The sequence below is a fragment of the Hydra viridissima genome, unplaced genomic scaffold, assembly GCF_058129835.1.
Source record: "Hydra viridissima isolate aposymbiotic clone 2 unplaced genomic scaffold, HvirCarnegie_v1 scaffold_13, whole genome shotgun sequence".
NCBI lineage: Eukaryota > Metazoa > Cnidaria > Hydrozoa > Anthoathecata > Hydridae > Hydra > Hydra viridissima.
Genome location: NW_028324312.1, coordinates 4,151,888 through 4,171,142, shown reverse-complemented (window position 1 = coordinate 4,171,142; position 19,255 = coordinate 4,151,888). Strand labels below are relative to the sequence as shown.

The 19,255-nt window shown below is 27.3% G+C and overlaps 1 protein-coding gene across 2 annotated transcripts in view; it reads left to right on the top strand.

Annotated features, from left to right (window-relative positions):
* The window catches only part of LOC145195175 (ankyrin repeat domain-containing protein 13C-like), a 33,484-nt gene that overhangs the window by 13,646 nt on the left and 583 nt on the right, over positions 1 to 19,255 (top strand). The window contains exons 4-17 of one of the 2 annotated variants that reach the window (XM_090070186.1): positions 5,068 to 5,153; positions 5,376 to 5,421; positions 5,508 to 5,574; positions 7,154 to 7,236; positions 7,447 to 7,505; positions 7,754 to 7,800; positions 9,891 to 9,975; positions 11,306 to 11,373; positions 11,494 to 11,533; positions 11,876 to 11,938; positions 13,380 to 13,453; positions 17,191 to 17,260; positions 17,391 to 17,419; positions 17,643 to 17,743. In XM_090070186.1, coding sequence (XP_089926312.1) covers positions 5,068 to 5,153; positions 5,376 to 5,421; positions 5,508 to 5,574; positions 7,154 to 7,236; positions 7,447 to 7,505; positions 7,754 to 7,800; positions 9,891 to 9,975; positions 11,306 to 11,373; positions 11,494 to 11,533; positions 11,876 to 11,938; positions 13,380 to 13,453; positions 17,191 to 17,260; positions 17,391 to 17,419; positions 17,643 to 17,743 — 918 coding nt within the window. The remainder of the gene's footprint in view (positions 1 to 5,067; positions 5,154 to 5,375; positions 5,422 to 5,507; positions 5,575 to 7,153; positions 7,237 to 7,446; positions 7,506 to 7,753; positions 7,801 to 9,890; positions 9,976 to 11,305; positions 11,374 to 11,493; positions 11,534 to 11,875; positions 11,939 to 13,379; positions 13,454 to 17,190; positions 17,261 to 17,390; positions 17,420 to 17,642; positions 17,744 to 19,255) is intronic. The other variant, XM_090070187.1, reaches the window with a different exon arrangement.

Here is a 19,255-nt window from a genome sequence, read left to right as displayed (position 1 = left end):
CGTGTTAACTTCTTGGCCAAGTTGGATAGTCTTTTTGATATTGGATCACCTGATGCCATACAGGAAATCATGAAATCCAAGCTACTGACTGCCCAAAAGAAAGATGGTGATGTTGCATTCTATTTAGATTAAAAAAAAAGACAGAAAGGCGACCATGGACGGGCATGACAAAATCTTTGAGATTAAAGCAAAAATGAAAGAAGTCAGATATAATTGGAAAATCATACTTAGAGATGAAGAAAAAGAAAGAGTAGAAAAAGAAGGTAGACTGGACAATCAGGATGATGAGGACATGGAAGTTAATAACGAAGAACAGAACATTAATGAAAATATTGCTGTTGCTGAAGTAGATAGCGGTTTAGGGTGGGACTTGAATTATGAACCTCCAATGAATAGACGATCAGAATTTGTTACTCTTCACCTCCCCAAAAGAATTATGCAATGCGAGGAAATCACTTCTGCAGCAGACAGGCTGAAATTGTCTGATAATAGAACAACTATGATTGTATGCTGGTGGAAACTTGGATGATTTTGATATCTCCAGATCGACATCTCGTCGAAGTAGAATGTTAAATCGACAGAGGATTGCTGAGAGTGTTATAGATAATGTGAGGCTCAACCCAATGTGGTGCCCTTAATGTGAGGCTCAACCATAATGTGGTGCCCTTCACTGGGATGGAAAATTGATAAAAGACTTACTAGTCGTGCAACATGAACAGTTAGCTGTGCTTGTGTCGGGTGCTCCAAAATACAGTGAGGGAAAATTGCTTGGTGTTCCCGTTCTCGTTGATTCGAAAGGAGAGACTCAAGCAAATGCAACATTGGATCTCCTAGAAGCTTGGGATCTAAGCAACAATGTTGTGGCATTGGTATTTGATACCACTGCCAGTAATAGTGGCATCCACAATGGTGCTGCTAAATTGATTGAAGGACCTTAGGTCAAAAACTTCTCTATCTTGCCTGTCGACATCACATTTTTGAAATCTTTGTCGGAGCAGTTTGGAAGAAATTATTTGGAAACATTTTTGGTCCAGAGAATAAATTCTTTGCTGAATTTAAAACTGCTTGGCTAGCATTGGATAAACAGTTGCCAATTGAAACTTTAGCTGTTAAAGGCACCTGGTTGCAAAACCTCAAAGGACAGACCATACAGCATTTGACACATCTACTTGCTAAGGAAGATGCTACAACATTTCCAAGAAATGACTATTGTGAATGTGCTGAGAACACACTGATCATCTTTGGGCAAACTCCACCACGGGGTGTACACTTTCTTAAACCAGGAGCTATCCACCAAGCTCGGTGGGTGGCATGTAACATTTATGCAAACAAAATGTTCATGTTTTCTAAACAATTGTCTTATGATCAGAGCATGACGACCAAACTTTTTAGAATGAACAGATATCTTTCTCTTTTCCACACACCAGCTTGGACAAAAGCTAGCATTGGTGCTGATGCACCTATGAATGACCTGCAATTCATCCACGACATGATGGGCTACAAAGAAATAGACAAGGAAGTTGCTGATGTCATTCTTTCTAAAATAACCAATCACCAATGGTATTTGACAGAAGAGGTAGTTCCGTTTGCTTTCTTCAGCAAACATGTTAGTTCCACTGTGAAAAAAGATATGGCAGCCAAACTCTTGGAAATTCCAGTACCCGAAAATTTTTGTCTTGTTAAGCCAGTTTTTCGTCAAATCACTCGTCAAACAGGTTTGTCAAATCTTCTGGGACCTGAATCTCACTCATTGTTCAGCATTCTTGGCATCAATACAGATTGGCTTGCTAAACTTGTTCGTACAGTAAAAGTTGTAAATGATACAGCAGAAAGAGGAGTTAAACTGATTTCAGAATTTGCCACCATCATAACCAGTGATCCAGAACAAAGAGAATGGTTGCTGCAGGGCGTTGAAAATCACAGGCAGCAATATCCTGATTTTGGCAAAAAAACTCTTGGACAATGAAACAACATTAATAACATTCAGAAAGACAATCTTAATTTTAGTTTTGGGGTTTCCGTCTGATACTTTGACTATAACTGTTAACCAAAAATGCAGAACTAGCTTGGTCAAACTGGATAATTTAACATATATTATGCAAGCTGCTTTTGTTTGGTTTGATTTGTGATTTAATTTCTAAATACTTGAAAAATGAGATTCACAATAATTATTTCTCTGTGTTTTAACTAAAAAAGATACTGTTTTAAACAGGAAATTGGGGCTTGTCTTTAGGGGCTCTGAGGGGGCTCTAGAATAGTTATTAAAATTTGATAAAAAAAATTTTACATTATACACAAACACTAGAATGGGAAAAAATTAGTGGACACCCCTAATATATATATATATACATGTATGTACATAAATAAACAAACTTAAAAATGAATTAGAAACATTTTTTTCCAAACCGCATAAGCTCCATTCAAAAGGATTTTGAGAAAATTGAGAAAAAATTTTAAATTAATTATCTATATTCTAATCTTTACAAAAGTTTGATTTAACAAATTGGCATATAAAAAATAATCAAAAGCATTGAAACAATAAAATCTCAGTATTTTAGAACATATTAATTTTAATAAAACTCAATTCTGTACTTAACTCATTTTGGCACAAAAGTATGGATTTGTTACAATCTGTTACAAAAAAATAAGAGAAATAATTATTTAAAAAGCTTATTGTTCTTCATTTTCACTTTCAATTTCACCAAATGAAGACATCTCAACTATTTTGTAAAAATTCAATACTGCGTTATTTTCATTAATTCCCATATTTGTTATCAATTTTTTGATTTCACACAGTTTGACATTTTTAACACAATGAAGTCAAACGTTTGTCATATTTTTTCTTATTGTTCTTCCAATTTTTGGAATTTCTACTCTGTTTTCGTCCTTTTCCAGATTCTAAAACAGTCACAAATTCAAGTTCTGATTCAAATAAATCACTCATTTTAGTAAAATCAATTTATTCACGGAGTTATAATAGCAAATGTAAAAAATTATTTCAATACCTTTTCATTTTTAAAAACCGTATGTTTTCATGTTATTGTCATGGAAAATGCATCAGAGATTTGATTGGTTTAATGGAGTTATTGCTCTTTGGCATGAAAGTTAATTTGAATTTAACATATTTTGGAAAAAAAGTTAAACATAGTGTGCAAATGGGTTTAAGTGTTGGATTTAAGTGTTTTTCAACCAAAATAACAATTCCATTAAAATTCTAGCCTCAAAGTTCATAAGGATCAATCTTTATCTCAGTTTTCAAAATCTTATGACTTATTGCTGTTTGCAAAAGAGCTCTTCATTTAAAAAAGGATTAAAAAATTTTAAAATGATTACCATTTCATCCACTTCAAAAATCGCGGTTAAATAAGAGCTAGTAATAAACAAAATAACATTATTTATAAATAACATTAATTTTTTTTATTTTCAATGAAAATTTTTTATAAAGTTTTAAATGCTGATAGTTTTTAGTTGCAAATTAACACTATTTTCTTTCTGAAACCTTACAGAAATTTATTTTTAAATATATAAATTAAATTCATTTTTTATTAATTGATTTTGAATTAAATTTATTTCAAACTACTGGTTTAAAATTTTGTACTCTATTCATTACTATTTGTTAAAACCAAAAAACCAAACACCTGGTGCTTACAAAATTCAGAAGCAACTAAGTGGTTGATAACCCAGGCCAATAAAGAAAGAACTTTTACAATCACAATTAGCCATACTTAGCGTATGGCTAATTGTGATTGTAAAAACTTTCCTAATAGTCACCACATAGCATTTTTGTTATATATCTGGTGACTTTGTAGTTAAAAAATATCAAAGAAACATTACTGACTTATTGAAAAGAGTATACTGCATATTTTGGTGTAGAAATCCATAATCAAGATAAATATTGGGTTTCTTGCAATATATGTTATTTTTGTGTTGAGAATCTTAGGAAATGGTGTAAGAAAAGAAAAAAGCTTTTAAATTTCCAGTATAGAGAGAGCAAAAAAATCATTCAGATAATTTTTTTTTTTGCATTTTTTTGGATGTAACTTTTCTTGAAGAAAACAGTTGTCTTTTCATTAAAACATGTACCAGGACTTCCTGTCCCTGACCCATTTCAGTCTATTGATGACACTTAAAGAGTCCAGTTTGGAATTTAGGGAAAGTCAACAGAGTACTAATAAGTTACAATATTAGTTAACAATAAATTAAAATATTTCCCAGAAAATTTAAAAGCACAGTTTTTTATACAAGCTGAGTTAAATGATTTAGTGAGAGATTTGAGTTTGATTAAGGGAAAAGCAGAATTGCTTGGTTCTAGACAGTAATATATGAGTTGTAACTAAGTTTTTTGAAGTTTGTGACAAAGTTTGTAAAAGGACTTTATTATGAACTTATTGTTGCCAATATGATAAATTAGTTCAAAACTCTTGGTTGTATTTTAGTGATTTAATATTATTGTTAGTAAAAGTTGAAATTAAAACAACTTTAATTTTTAAAAACTTTTTCCTATTTTGAAATATACAGTCGATGTCATATTGTGAGGGAATGTTCAAAAAAAAGTTTTTAGAAACACTTTTTTTTTTAAATTCGTCAAGTAAATTTTTTATGTAGGTTTCTGTATCTTTACTTTTTTTATTTTTCCATAAAAAATCAGTGTTTTACTATGATTGTTTTTAGCATTTATTGAAAAACAAAAAATTTTCAAGTAAGGCAATACCTTTGGTGTTTTTGCTTTATGGTACTTTGAATTAATGCTAAGCAAAAGAATTTGTGTGCATTTTTTTTAGTATGTAATATTTAATATAAGTTGCCTAAATGATTTTACTTAGTTTTTCACCTAATTTTGAGCCACCCTAATTAAAATTGACAATCAATCATCATTAATCATACAGCCATCAATCACCATTCATTATCAAAAGCCATCATAAGAACTGTTGTGATTGCAAAGTAGTAGAAATAAAAATTTTTGTTAAAAAGAAAATTTTCAATCAGAATGTTTTTATTTTCATATTTTATTTAGTATTAATAATTTTTATGCAAAAGACTTAATGTTTTTTTAATTTATATTTTTAGTTAAATCAGTTTTAAAACGTGTAAAAGAACAGAGTAAAGGTAGTCTTGATGACAGGAAGCCAAAGCTGGTTGAAACATTAAATAATGTATAGTACTTTACTACAAAAATTCTGATAATTTTAAATATAAAGGCATTTGTGCATTCATATAAGTGCAAGATAACTTTTCAACATTCAGTTGTGTAGATTAATATTCTAAGCTAAATTTAAATCATGGTTCAACAAAACTGAATAGATAGCACAAGTTAAATAGAACTTTTAATTTGTTTTTATACTGCATGTAAAAAATAAGAATTTTAATATTTTTAGTTGGATGACTTTCAGCTACAATTAAAATGGGAGTTCCACAGTTGGGGTGAAATTTTAACATAGATCTTACTTTAACTTTTTATTTAATTTTTACAATTTTTTACAACTAATATAAGTTTTAACAAATTCTAGTTCCTTTAATCTCTCGACTGCTTCCATCAGACACCTGTAAAATATCAAAAAAAGGGTCAAGCATAAGGTATTTTGCAATTTTTTTACAATACATGTGACTTAGCTTGTGAAAAGAATTTTTGTTGTTTTTTGGAAAAATGGCTGTGGCACAGAAAACCTATAATAAAATAACGTGTTTGTTCATTAACTGCTCATAAAAAGCAACTAGCAATAATCAAAATTTAAAAACTTTCTATCTAAATTTTTGAAAAAAATAAAATCAAATATATATATTTTTAAAAATTCTATTAAATAAACAGTAGTGAGTTCAACTTCAATTACCATACTGGTGTATAAGTTAAGGTTGTTTTTTGTAAGGGGTCAAAAAATTGACCATAACTTAATAAACTGAATTGATTTACATGAGTTGAGTAACATGAGTTGAGTAACATGAGTTGAGTTACATGAGTTGAGTTACATGAGTTGAGTTACACGAGTTGAGTTACACGAGTTAAGTTACACGAGTTAAGTTACATAAGTTGAGTTACATGAGTTGAGTTACATGAGAAATTAAGAATTTTTTTTTAGTATTAAAAATTGAAGCTAAAGAGTTACCTTACTTTTATACCAGGTTGACTTATACACCTTATATACAGTAATTATAGTTTTTTTTTTAACTTATAATTTCTTTCAATTTGATTTCAAAAGTAAAAGCATCTAATAGTAAGTTTGTTAATTTATCATCTCTGATATGTTTTTCAAAAATTTGATATAGGGTGAAATGATTTGTCTGTTAATATGAATTTATTCTGTATAAACATTTGAAATATTACTCTTCATAAAAAAAAAGAAAAAAAAACTCACTATTTGTATAGTCATGAATACCAAAAACCTACACTTTTACTATTATGAAGAAAAGCCCAAAATACTTTTCCTTTAATTTGTAATGTTAATAAATGATAAACTTAGTTCCTTATAAGTACTAATATCACATCAATTTTTGACTTTAAAGATGTTTTATTAAATAATCTTTAAACTATTAATGTCTGGTTCTCTTATGGTCAATAGTACAATTATCATCAAAACTCTTTAAAAATACTGTTCAGATTTTCAAAAATTTGCATTCTGAAACATTTCATATTGGAACTAAATGCTATATGTTTATTCAAATATTGAATTACTGATGTAAATTCATGGTTATATATTTCTTAATTATCACAAAAATTGATTTTATGAAAAATATCAGTAGCAAATCAAAATTATTTCAAATTGTAGTGTATCATCCCAAGGAAAAATATTGCAAAATATCTACTTTGAATTTGTTCACATATTGAAAAATATTAGGATTTTATCTCAGAAAAATTTTCCTCTGGTTTCATTCATAAAGGCTTAGAGTTCCAATACTAGTTTCTGATTTCATTTTTCTGGGTTCCAGTCATAGCTTCTTTTTATTTATCATTTTAGCAACTAAAGTTGATTTTAGTTATGCAAAGTTAATGCTTCCACCCTCTTTAGTGAAACCATCAATTAAAATCTTGGTGATATCCAATTAAAAATGAGTAACCCAATGGTCTACTTTGTATTGCAATTTAATGTTTAAATTGTAAATTTGGTTAAACAAAATTTCTTAACTGTATATTTGATGATTTTTAATGTTTTATTTTCAGAATGGACACAACATTAATAGAGTTTACCGATATGAAATGGCAGCGAGGAGATATTTCATTTCTTTTTACTGGGACAACATCAGGTTGTTATCTTTTAGTTATAAAAATATAAAATATGAACACAGATATATATATATATATATATATATATATATATATATATATATATATATATATATATATATATATATATATATATATATATATATATATATATATATACTTTCAACATTTTTTCTGTTACCATTAGATTTCTAAAATAAGTAGAAAATTTTCTGCTGTTTTTAAAACAGGAAACAATATTATGGTTCTTGATAACAAGAAAAAAGTTTTTCAAAAATTGCGTCAAAATGTATGTTAGAATTTTTCATTTATATATAACATTATTCGTTTTTTTAAGTTATAATTTTGTTTGTTTATAATATTATTATTTCACAATTTTTCCACTTCTATCACAATGGTTCCCATTAAGTTTTAATTGATTACTAAATGATGAAAATCAATATTAAGTTTTATAACTCTTTATTGTGCTTAGGTTGTTATCAGTAATATTGTAGTAATCTAAATGCTATATATTTCTTATTTCCATCTTTACTTTAGGATTTAGAAACTGAGCTTGATGAGGAAATTGACTTTTTGATGTCAAGGTAACTCTTACTTGTAGTTTATTTAAAAACAATTCATGTGCTGTTTTTTATATTCAATATATGTCAACATAATATTAAGTCCAATAATTTTCCCAGTAATTTGTTAATTTAAAAATTTCTAAATTAAGAAATTTTTATTTTAAATGTATCTATAAAGTTATGTATTTTCTTTTATACTAAACTTTAACTGCCATAGAACTTTTTCTCTGTATGTATTTTCTAATTTGTAGACTTTTTCTTGCAACCTGATTTACAAAATTTTAGAGCCAAATATAATCATTTTTGTGTAAGATTTGAAAAAGAAAATTTAAGATAATTGCCCTATCTACCCTAAGTTTGGATTAAATCTTTTTTTTTTTCAATCACAGTCTCTAAACATGGAAGGGAGGCTTTGCAAATACTGATGAGGTATTCCCTTGACATACAGTTCCTAGCTCTTGTAATGAATGAGCTGAGAGACCTGAGACTTGAATGGCCTTTATGCTTGCCTTGTTCTCTTCAACACTCTAAATTGAATATTCAATTGGATTCAAATCTGGGCTAGGAAATCCAAAATCTTTTAGCCAAATTTGCCATATTGTTTTTTAAAAATTGTTGGGTCTTCTTAACAACATGGTTTGATGCTCCATCCTGTTGAAATACATAATTCCCATCTGGGGGAAAATATTCTTGAGCCATATTATCAAAAGCTTTTTCAAAAAGCTGATATAAACTTCTATATTCACTTTTTTCCTCTCTTTAATATAGATTGGTGTACATTTTTCACCATTTAAAGTAACATGATTATTATGCACTAAAGATTGTTTGTATGCTACACAGGTGGGGTTACCTTTCTGAACAATAAACCAATCATTTTTTTCTGTTAATGTCTTCAGTAAATATATTCTCATCTGAAAAAATTTTGGCTATTGATGGACTGTAGCTCTTTAAACAATTTGGACACTTTTTTGGTTGCTCTAATCTTTTTGTTAGATGTTAACTGGTAGGGCTGACAACACTGACATTATGTCTTTCTAATAAATAGAGCAGAATTCCTTTCAACATACGTCTTTCTCTATGAACTTCTTGTCAACTTTTTGATCCAAAAAAGCTGACATCATCAACACCATTGTGTTTTTTACCTTATAAACTGTACTTTTAGACATTCCAAATAATCCAGTCACTTTACTTGTAGGTATACCTGAATGGGTCAAATTTAACACTTCAATTCTTTTTGTTTCCATTTTTAATCTTTTTAAATCAAATTTGTTTTCATTCACTTTATTGTCAAAGCATTTTAAGACATAAGCAAAACATAAAAACAAAAAAATCATGTTTTTAGTAATTCAACCTTTCTAAAAATTACTCAATCAGTTGTTGCTGCTCTGTGTATAACAATTCTGAAAAAACAATCATCTTCTTACTTCATAAAATTCAGCTCATAAAATTATCCTATGTGTAACATGCTCGAAATCCCATGGTGTGTCCATTCCAGTAAGGTTGAATTCAATGTTTGTAAGCTGCTTCATACCCTTGATTAAATGCTATTCTTTGATCCTGTAAGATACACATTTTTTGATAAACTTAAGAGTAACTCTCTTTTGGTTGAGCATCTCTTTGCTCTTTCCATAATTTTCCACTACAAATTTAGACATAGAAGAGATGCACAGCATCAGCCTACCATCTTATTATAAAAGATGAAGAGGAGGCATTTTATGATTTTACATCATGTTAATATACAGTAGCAATTAAAGTGTAATTAAAAACTATAAAGTTAATCAAGTCATAAAAACATAAAACTTACAGCATCTTACAAGATTTGTTTTAAACTTGATTAAGAATCCACTTTTTTATATTAATTTTGGAATAAGGGCCCTTTTTCCTAAGCACACAGAGGTCTAATGAAGCAGTTTTTGGAAGTCACCCAATATAATTAACTTCCAAATTTTTGAAAAAACTTTATCATCCATTTTAAACTTTTTCACCATTTACTAATAAAAATAATTGACAAAAGATCCAATAAATATGGTAATGGGTAAAAGATATGTTTGGAGACAAAAATATAGTGAGGGGTACATTTTTCTTTATACTTGTTTAACTTTTTATTTTAGTGACATTGTTGCAGCACAAATATCCACAAAGCCAATTCAATTTGTTCCTGCACAAAGTGGATGGATATTCAAAGAAAATAAAATGGTATCATTCTTAAGGATAATTTTTACAAAACTTCTGTTGAAGCACAACTAATAGCATTATAGCCATTTGAAAAAAAGAAATGGAAAGAATTTCTCAGCAGATTGATGTTAGATAATAACTGCTTGATTTATGTGAGATATTGTACAATTTTATACATAATGCACATGACTTATCCAAAAGGTTTTTATAAAACTCTGAATTTATTATTTTACCTTTCTTTTGTTTTGATAACCAATTTCAGTGACGAAAACTTTTGTAACAAATCAAAAGAAAACCCTATTGTACCCAAAATGGTGATATCTGGATTATATATGGAAACCAGTCCCCTTGAAACCACATTAATTTGAAACCATAGTTATTCATTGACTTCCTATTTAACCACATAGGTCTTTTAATTTGGAATTTAAAAAGTTTAATCAGAGTTATAGTTAAAATTTTCAGAAAAGAAATCTTAGCTATAAATTAACTAGATTTACAGTGGTGGTCATAGAAATAACACATCCCATAATATTTTCTTTTAATTGCATTTTATAGTTTCTACATATTTAATTTTAATGGCATTTCTTAGATAACTTACAAGTTGGAACTTGCAATATTGTTTGGTTATAAATATGACATTGCCATACTTATTCAACGAAATTTGACAAAAACTTTTGTCAAATTTTGTTGCAATAATTTGACAAAATATATAACAAGTCTTTGATATCAATTGTTGAATGATATCAAAGACTTGTTAACAGTATACCATCAAGATTTGCTGAAGTAATAAAGAATAAGGGCTACCCAACAAAATATTAATGTTAGTTTTAATTTTTTGATGTCGACTTATACAGTATTGTTTTTTTGTTTGATGTGCTGTTTCTATGGTTACAACTTTTGTTGTATTTTGTAAACTTTTCAATATTTATAGTTATAGATCAGTTAAGAATGTTTTTTTTTTCTTATGATATATAGCTGATAAATGGAAATCAATTAGTACATATTATTTATTTACAATTTCTCTTATAAAGAAATAATCATTAACTATAATGAAGAAAATTTTAGGTGTACTATTTCTGTGATCACCAATGTATATACCAAATTGAGTTATAGATATGTTGAGTTATCTTTTTTTAATTAAAGTCTTAACTTATGTCAGTTTACATGGCATGTTCCTATGAAAAATTAAAAATGAAAATGGATAAGAATTTTTATTTCTTTTACTTATAAATGTTAGCTGAAGCTAAAGTTTATAATTGGTTATAGTTTTTTTGCTATTGAATGTTAAAAGTGACTTGTTTTTTATGTATGTAGATTGTTTTCTATGTAAGCAGCTTGTTTTCTATTTAAGGAGCTTATCGGAGATATGAATTGTGAAGTTTATAATGTGAACGGTATGACATTAGTATCTCGTAAAAGGTATTAACCCTTTTTTTTCTCTTTTTAAGTTTTTTTTCTCTTCAATTTGCAGTAAACAATCTAGTTTAGTAATTTCAAATATTTGTTTCTTAAAAATTAAAATTTTTTTTTTGGTTTCAGGCAAGAACATTTAACAGAAGATGATTTGCGAAAGAATAAGGTGAAAGAGTTATGCTAACACAAATTATATAAAAATCTTATGTCTTTGCAGCATTTGAATTTTTAGTATTTCTATTTTCAAAATCCTTCAGAATTCTTTTAAAATATTTTTACAATTTCTTAAAAACATCATAGAATTCTATACTTTTTTGTTCACTAAAATAAAAAATGGTTTACAAGTAAACTACTTGGAATTATTTTGAAAAAATCTCTGATGAAGACATAGAAGCAACATTACTCTTTTATCTAAACATCCTGTGATGACAATGCTTTGAGATTATTTTAATGTCCTAGTCGCATAAGTATTTCTGAACTTGATATGTTTTTTAATGTCACTACTTAGGCCATGGTTGATGCTTTAAACTCTGGTGATTCAATGCTGATGGAGAATGAAAAGTGTGAAGTTGTAAGCAATTATTTGCAAATATTTTTTAAAAACTGTGAATTTTGTTTTTAAAGACTTTTTTTATTTCCATTTTTTAAATTTTCAGTTGTTAAATTTTCTAAATGAAGAGAATAATGATAATTGTAAACTGTTTCTAATTTGAAATAATATCTTCAAGGAAATCAAAATAACTTTTTTTCCCACATGCCAAACAGAATGAATAATGATTGAAATGAATAAAAACAAGTTTGACTGACAGCTACTTATTTTGACCAACATACTGCACATGAAGCGCTAATTCAGTGTTATCTCTGAACTAGTCTTGGAACAACTTTGCTATGTGTTAGGGTGCCAAAGTATGCTTTAAAAAAATTACATAGGAAAAAAATTGTAAATACATCTAATTATACAAGTGGTCTAAAACATATTCACAGTACTGTATGTAAATGCATACTGCAGATAACTGCATCGTTACAAGTCATTAAAAAAAATGCATCCTGTGCAATTATCAAAATATCAGTAATATACATATATAATATAAACTGTATAGAAACATGTTCAATGAAAAATCTAACATAATAGCTTGAAATTATAACATTAAAAGTGACGAAAACAACAATTCTTTTCCAAAAATATCATAATTTACATGTTAATATCTAAAATTAAAAGCTTCAAAGAATCATCAATACAATAAGTAACTATATATCTTAATTTGACACTCGAATTATGCTGCAGCTGCTAGAATTTTTGAATTTACTGTCAGCAGCGAATTAAAGATAATGTAATACACAAAGTAATCATTAATAAAATACATAAAACAGATAGCAAAATTTTGAATTACAAATACACAATCACTGTTACAAAAACAATACTGCATTTGTATGTGCCATATTGGCATTTGTAGTCAAAAACATACATAACATTTATCATTTATAAAACTCAGTTAAACTTAATTATTTTGTGAAGGTTATGGTATAGGTATGGTAACTATTATATTTTTGTAACTATGGCATTATTTGCTGAAAGTATATGTAATCATTATGTTACTGTGATTATGTTTTTGTTTTATAAAAAAGTGGATGACAATATGTTTGTTTCTATGTTTTATTAACAACTCAAGTTTTATGTTGAATAATATTTTTTTTGTATTATTAAATTTTTTTGAAAAGTCTGGCAAATAATTGTAGCTAATTTTTAAAAAAGTAGTTGGAAGTTCCAATTAAAATTATTTTCACTGTATTCAGCTTTAAGCTAAAATAAAAAGTATTTACATGAATATTTACTTAGATTTTCTTACAATATTTCATAAGTAGATATGCATATGGATATCATATACATCTATATAGCAGAAGCAAATACGTTTATTACACCTCTAAACAATATTGATATTTTATGACTGGAGCTGCTTGAATTTATTTATATAACAGTTAAAAATTTCTTCTAAAAAAAAACTTTTTTTTAGGTTACAAGAAGAGAATCTCTGCCTCCACCACCTCCTTGTCCTTTTCAATGGGAAGAATATATTAATGCTACTGGGTAGGTTTATGAGAATATATTAATGTTGCTGGTTAGGTTTATAAGAATATATTAATGTTGCTAGGTTTATAAGAATATGTTAATGCTACTACAAGGTTTAAAAGAATATATTAATTCTACTGGATAGATTTATAAGAAAGTGTACTTTAAGAGAGTAACAAACATGAATAGATGAAAATTTAAGGTTTCTTTATTGGTTTTGAAGCATATAATTAATACAGTTATTATGGTTGGTATATAATATGATTGATATAGTTTTAAAGATTTTGTTTTTATTTTTTATAAAATCCAAAACAGTTGTTTATTTATTTATTTTTTTTTATTAAAAAAAAAACAACAAAAATGTAAAAATTGTGTGAAATCTTTTTTAACAAACACTTCTTTTAAAACAATTTATAAATGCAAAGCTAAATTTGTGGAGCATTAAAAATATATTATTTTATTGTAAGTAAAATAAAAATTTTCATTCAAAACAAAAAAAACCCTGAAGAGTTCCTAAATGAGAAGCTATTACATTAGAGGAGACTAGAGCTAGTTGGCTGCAAGAGTAATTTGACACACTGCATTTAACTTTAGAGTTTTCCCCGAGAAATTTCCAGAATTCACGTAGAACCATCCTACTTAAGTAATTCATCTTGTAGTTTAGTGTCGGGGCATTTAGTGCATACACATATTTATAGTGATTTTTGTGTTTTCTACTAGTTTTATAACTTTTGTAACTATATTCTTCAATTTTAAAAAGCAATACCAATAGCTTCAAGTAAACTAGATGTGTTGTATGGTGTTTTTCAATATTTTATGTTTTTGGGGATTTGTAGGCCATTTTGCAAACAAAAGTTTTTAATACTTTAATATATTTGTGGATTTGTCTAGGTCTTCAATGGTTTACAAGAAGATCTTTAAATACCATGTCACAAAAGCTATCTACCTTATGTAATCATGTATTAAAGTAAAGTTAGCTTCTGTTTAGTTATAACTAAAGTCACAATTAATCTCATAAATCGCAGTTATCATTACAGAAATAAAATCTAGAATAATCATAACTGTGTACTTTTTGGAGTTTTTCATTTTTTGAATATTCAAGAGTACAAAAACACCAACTGAATCAACTTATTCATCAAGTACTGCTGGTGCACAAAGAAAGATAAAATGAAATAAAACAAATTAAGAACAAAAGTTTCTTAATCATTTTCAACAAATTATTAGTCTCAACCGCGTAAACTACTGCCCATATTTATTCAAATGACACTACTTTTTAATGTTTTCAATATTTTACCAACAGATGAAGGGAAAAATTAAAAAAGAAAATCACTTGAGTTAATGCTCTATTACTGTTAATTAAAGTTACTTGAAAAATAAATTAACAAAGTAATTTAATTTGTAACTTGCTCTCATCTATGTAACAACCTTTAGCTGTAATAACTGCTTTACATATTTGTGGCATTCTGCATAAAATATTTTCCAATATTTGAAAGTCTATTTTATGTCACTCACTTTTAAATTTTTCCCACATTTCTTTTTTACTCTTGGACATGATTACAACTTTTCCATATTATTTACTTTTCATTTCAAATCTTTAACAGAACACACACTATACACCAATCACCCACACCTCTCTTCATAGTTGCTGCATTCTGAAACTCAGATGGGTCACTTTGACCATCACCTCCCACCTTACAAATAATATGTATGTTATCACATTTCTCCTGTGCTAAACATTTAATAAAATTATCTTCATCCTACAAAAGATACTCAAACACTCTTAAGAAAATATGATTTGGGGGAACACATATATTAAAAGTTGATTAAGAGTGAAATGACGATTTTAATAATTTATAAAAGGCATTGAAAGGTAATACTTAATCAAATGAAAACTTAAAACAGAGAGTTCTGAGACTGAATCTTCAGAAACTGTAGTTTATTGAACTACGGAAGTAGCTTTCTCCCAAACAATATCACAGCTGGGTTTACATTTTTTTCTTTATCGGAGGCCCTTTTTAGACCACCATTTTTTTTAACAATGTTTGACACCTAAAAATGCTTATCAAATTCATATTCTTTTGAACTGCAGCTTGAAAAAAGTTCACTCAAAAAAGAGCTCAAAAACTAAAACTGTAGCTAACTCTCCCCAGTATCCCCTAGTGTGCAAAAGTTTAGAAACACCAAATTTTTTTAGTTTTTAAAGCATAGATTTTCACAAACTTTCTCAAATCAGCTGAAATCTTTGCTAAATGTTTTTTATATTAATTCAATTCATAACTCAAACCATAAAAATTATAGATTGTAATGGTTAATTTAGTTGTAATAAAATTTAGTTTTTTTTATTTGGGATATTTGGAGGTGATTGCAAAACATCTTTTTTTTTTTGTTTTTAACCAATTTTTTGTATGATTTGAGCTATGGATGCTAGTTCTATCCTGTTGAAAAATTGGATTACTGCCACTTATTTTTTAAAACAAGGTAACAAACTTTCTCTAAGTTCTGTATAGTCTTCAAAATTTAGAGAAACCTTTAACAAATATAATGCTTGATTTTTCTCTTCTTTAAAAGCTGCCCAAACCATTAAACTACTGCCTCCAAAATTCTATCTAGATAAAAATATTTGTTCCTTTCTTAAATCATGCCTATAATACTGATAACCATCAGGCCCATTGAACTTTTTTTCATCAGACCTCACAACATCATTCCAATCTGACCTTGTTTCAATGCAGTTTCTAGCAAACTCAACTCCAGCTTCTTTTTGTCTTTGAGTAATTACTGGTTTTTTTTAAATTTTTTACAATTAATGAATGGGTTTGATTTGATTTCTCGCTGAAAAATTTGAACACTTGCAACTAATGATAAATCACTTTTTATCTTCTTAACAGCGATTGTTCAATTGCTTAATAACTTGAAAATTGCTTGTTGAACCTGTTTATTATCTTTTTACGTCCTCTTATCTTCTAGACATATTTCCATTTTTTTCCTTTAAGATAATTATGAACAAGAGTCTTCAATCTGTTTATATTTTTTTGCTATTTCTCTTTCACTTAGGTTCTTTGAATAAAGAGCATCAATTTTACCACGCTCATAATCAGCAATGTCTTTTGCTATACTCATTTTTTAAATTAAACAAGATAATTTAAAGCCATAATTTTTAAAATTCATAATAATTCATTTTATATAAAAATAGTTTAGAGAAAAAATCAATCTAAAATGTTTTAAAAAGTAAAATAGTTTTAAAAATTTATTGTTTTTAAAATATTCATAGTTTCAATTTTTTTCTTTTTTTCTTTTTCTGTAAGTCCAAATTTTTAAATATTCATGCATATATCTATAAGCTAATATTTATTAGAATAAAATGCTTAAAATAAGAATTTAAATAATTGTTTAGTAAAGAAGTTGTAAAATTTTATGAAGTGGTCTTAAAATTTTGAGATGGAGTGTATAAAGAACATTTGGTAAAAGTTTTAGCTGACTTAAGAAAATTTGTGAAAAGTTATGCTTTAAAAACTGAAAATTTTTTGGCTTTCTAATATTTTGCATGCGCTGTCGATAAATCAACATAATAGTGCACATTTACTGTTACCAATTACTAACACTAATTCAACTCTCAACTATCAGAGCTATTTTGAAAGTGCAGTAAATTTATGAAAAGACCAGATTTTATATAAGCTTTGGCATTTAAACAAAATCTTTTTGTTTTTAATTTGTGTTGCTTTGTTTAATTTGTGTTGCTTGTTTGTTTCTGCATTTAGAATGCCTTGTATAGGGCGAAGTACTAAACTCACAGAAAGTAAAAAAGCAATGAGAGTACATGTTTGGATGGTAAAATTTAAAATCTTTATAAATGAAGTAAAATATAACAAATACTGCAAATATAGCAAACATTGTGATATTTTTAAAAATATTCTTTGATAATAATTATTTAAATAGTTTTTTTTATTGATTTTTTTAGAGTCAGAATTTTCCACTTACCACAGATCTGTATGTTTGTTTTTTTTTTAAAAAAAAATCAGTTTTCTTTGTTTCTTCAATATCTATTATTCTTTTTGTTTTTAAAATGACTTTAGATTCCTAAAATTTCAGTTTGATGTTTTGTTACATACAAAATTTCAGTTTGATGTTTTGTTACATACAAAGGCTTAGTTTTTATTTCAGTTATTATAATTTGTTACTAATTACTGTTTTTCTCTTATTAATTTTGAAGAATATTAAGTGTTTTAAATGTGGTTGCACCATCTAAACATTTTGAAAAAATCAAGGAGTTTGTTTCTCTGAAGTTACCTGCTGGTTTTCCTGTAAGAATTGGTAAAATATTTATGCTTTTTTTAGATTTTTACTTTAGTAGTTGTAAACAGTGTTGTAAAAAATTTAAAATACAAATACAAAATACTTGGCAGAAAAAGTATTTAAAAGACAAAATAAAATACTTTAAAAGTATTTAAATTACATATTAAAAATGCTAGTATTTTAAAAACTTTTCAACACTGTTTGTATGTATATGTGTGTGTATATGTATACAATTACATATTTAAAATACTACGTTTTTAAATAATTTCCAACAACTGGTTGTAAATTTGCTTTTATGCTGCTCTTCTTTGGATAATTGAGGAAAAGTGTCAAAAAGTTTGTTTTTTTAAAAGAGCTGCATTTGGTAGGGATATTTAAAAAGTTTGTTTTTTTAAAGAGCTGCATTTGGTAGGGATATTTAAAAAGTTTGTTTTTAAAAGAGCTGCATTTGGTAGGGGTATTTAAAAAGTTTGTTTTTTTAAAGAGCTGCATTTGGTAGGGATATTTAAAAAGTTTGTTTTTAAAAGAGCTGCATTTGGTAGGGATATTTAAAAAGTTTGTTTTTAAAAGAGCTGCATTTGGTAGGGATATTTAAAAAGTTTGTTTTTAAAAGAGCTGCATTTGGTAGGGATATTTAAAAAGTTTGTTTTTTTAAAAGAGCTGCATTTGGTAGGGATATTTAAAAAGTTTGTTTTTAAAAGAGCTGCATTTGGTAGGGATATTTAAAAAGTTTGTTTTTTTAAAGAGCTGCATTTGGTGGGGATATTTAAAAAGTGGGATTCTGAATACAAAACTCTTCTAATGTTATTTTTCATGTATAAAAAATTGTTCATATATCAAACCTGTTATTAAAGTTTTATGATGCTTTTGTAATTGTATTTTATTTCATAAATTTTTTTTCCCATAATAAGTAATGATTTTTGATAGTTGAAAAAAATCAATATTTTGCCTTGATTATTACTTGAAATAGACATTTTTTCTGTCAATATCTCATGAACTTAATTTTGCAAAATTTATGGAATTATATTGGCAAAAATCCCAACATTAATCCATAAGCTATGTAAAATTTCCAAAAAAATGAGATATAACTTCAAGACCCTTCCTATAAATCCAGTTGATTATCTTCTTGGTTTCCTCATCCCCATTGACATGTTTAGGGAAACAAGTCCATTGGGATGAAGAAGCCAATAAAATCTGACATTGAATCAAATCCTTCTTTAAAACGTTAAAGAGGGATTTGATTCAATGTCAGATTTAATTTCATTTTACTATATTACTTTACCCTTCATTTCTATTATGCTTCTGTTATATTATTTCTACAAGGGCTTGGAAAAGATTCTTGCCAGAATTTCTCAAAAATACCATAAAGCTTGGTTTTTGAAAAAAAATACGAGAGATGACCCTAAAAATGAGACAGCTTAATGTATATGTGATCTTTTAAAATCAATTAAGTTTGACAAACATCTTAACAACTCAATAGCTGTTATACTCAAGGGCATTTACCAAAAACAGACTCCTTTGCCCTGTAAT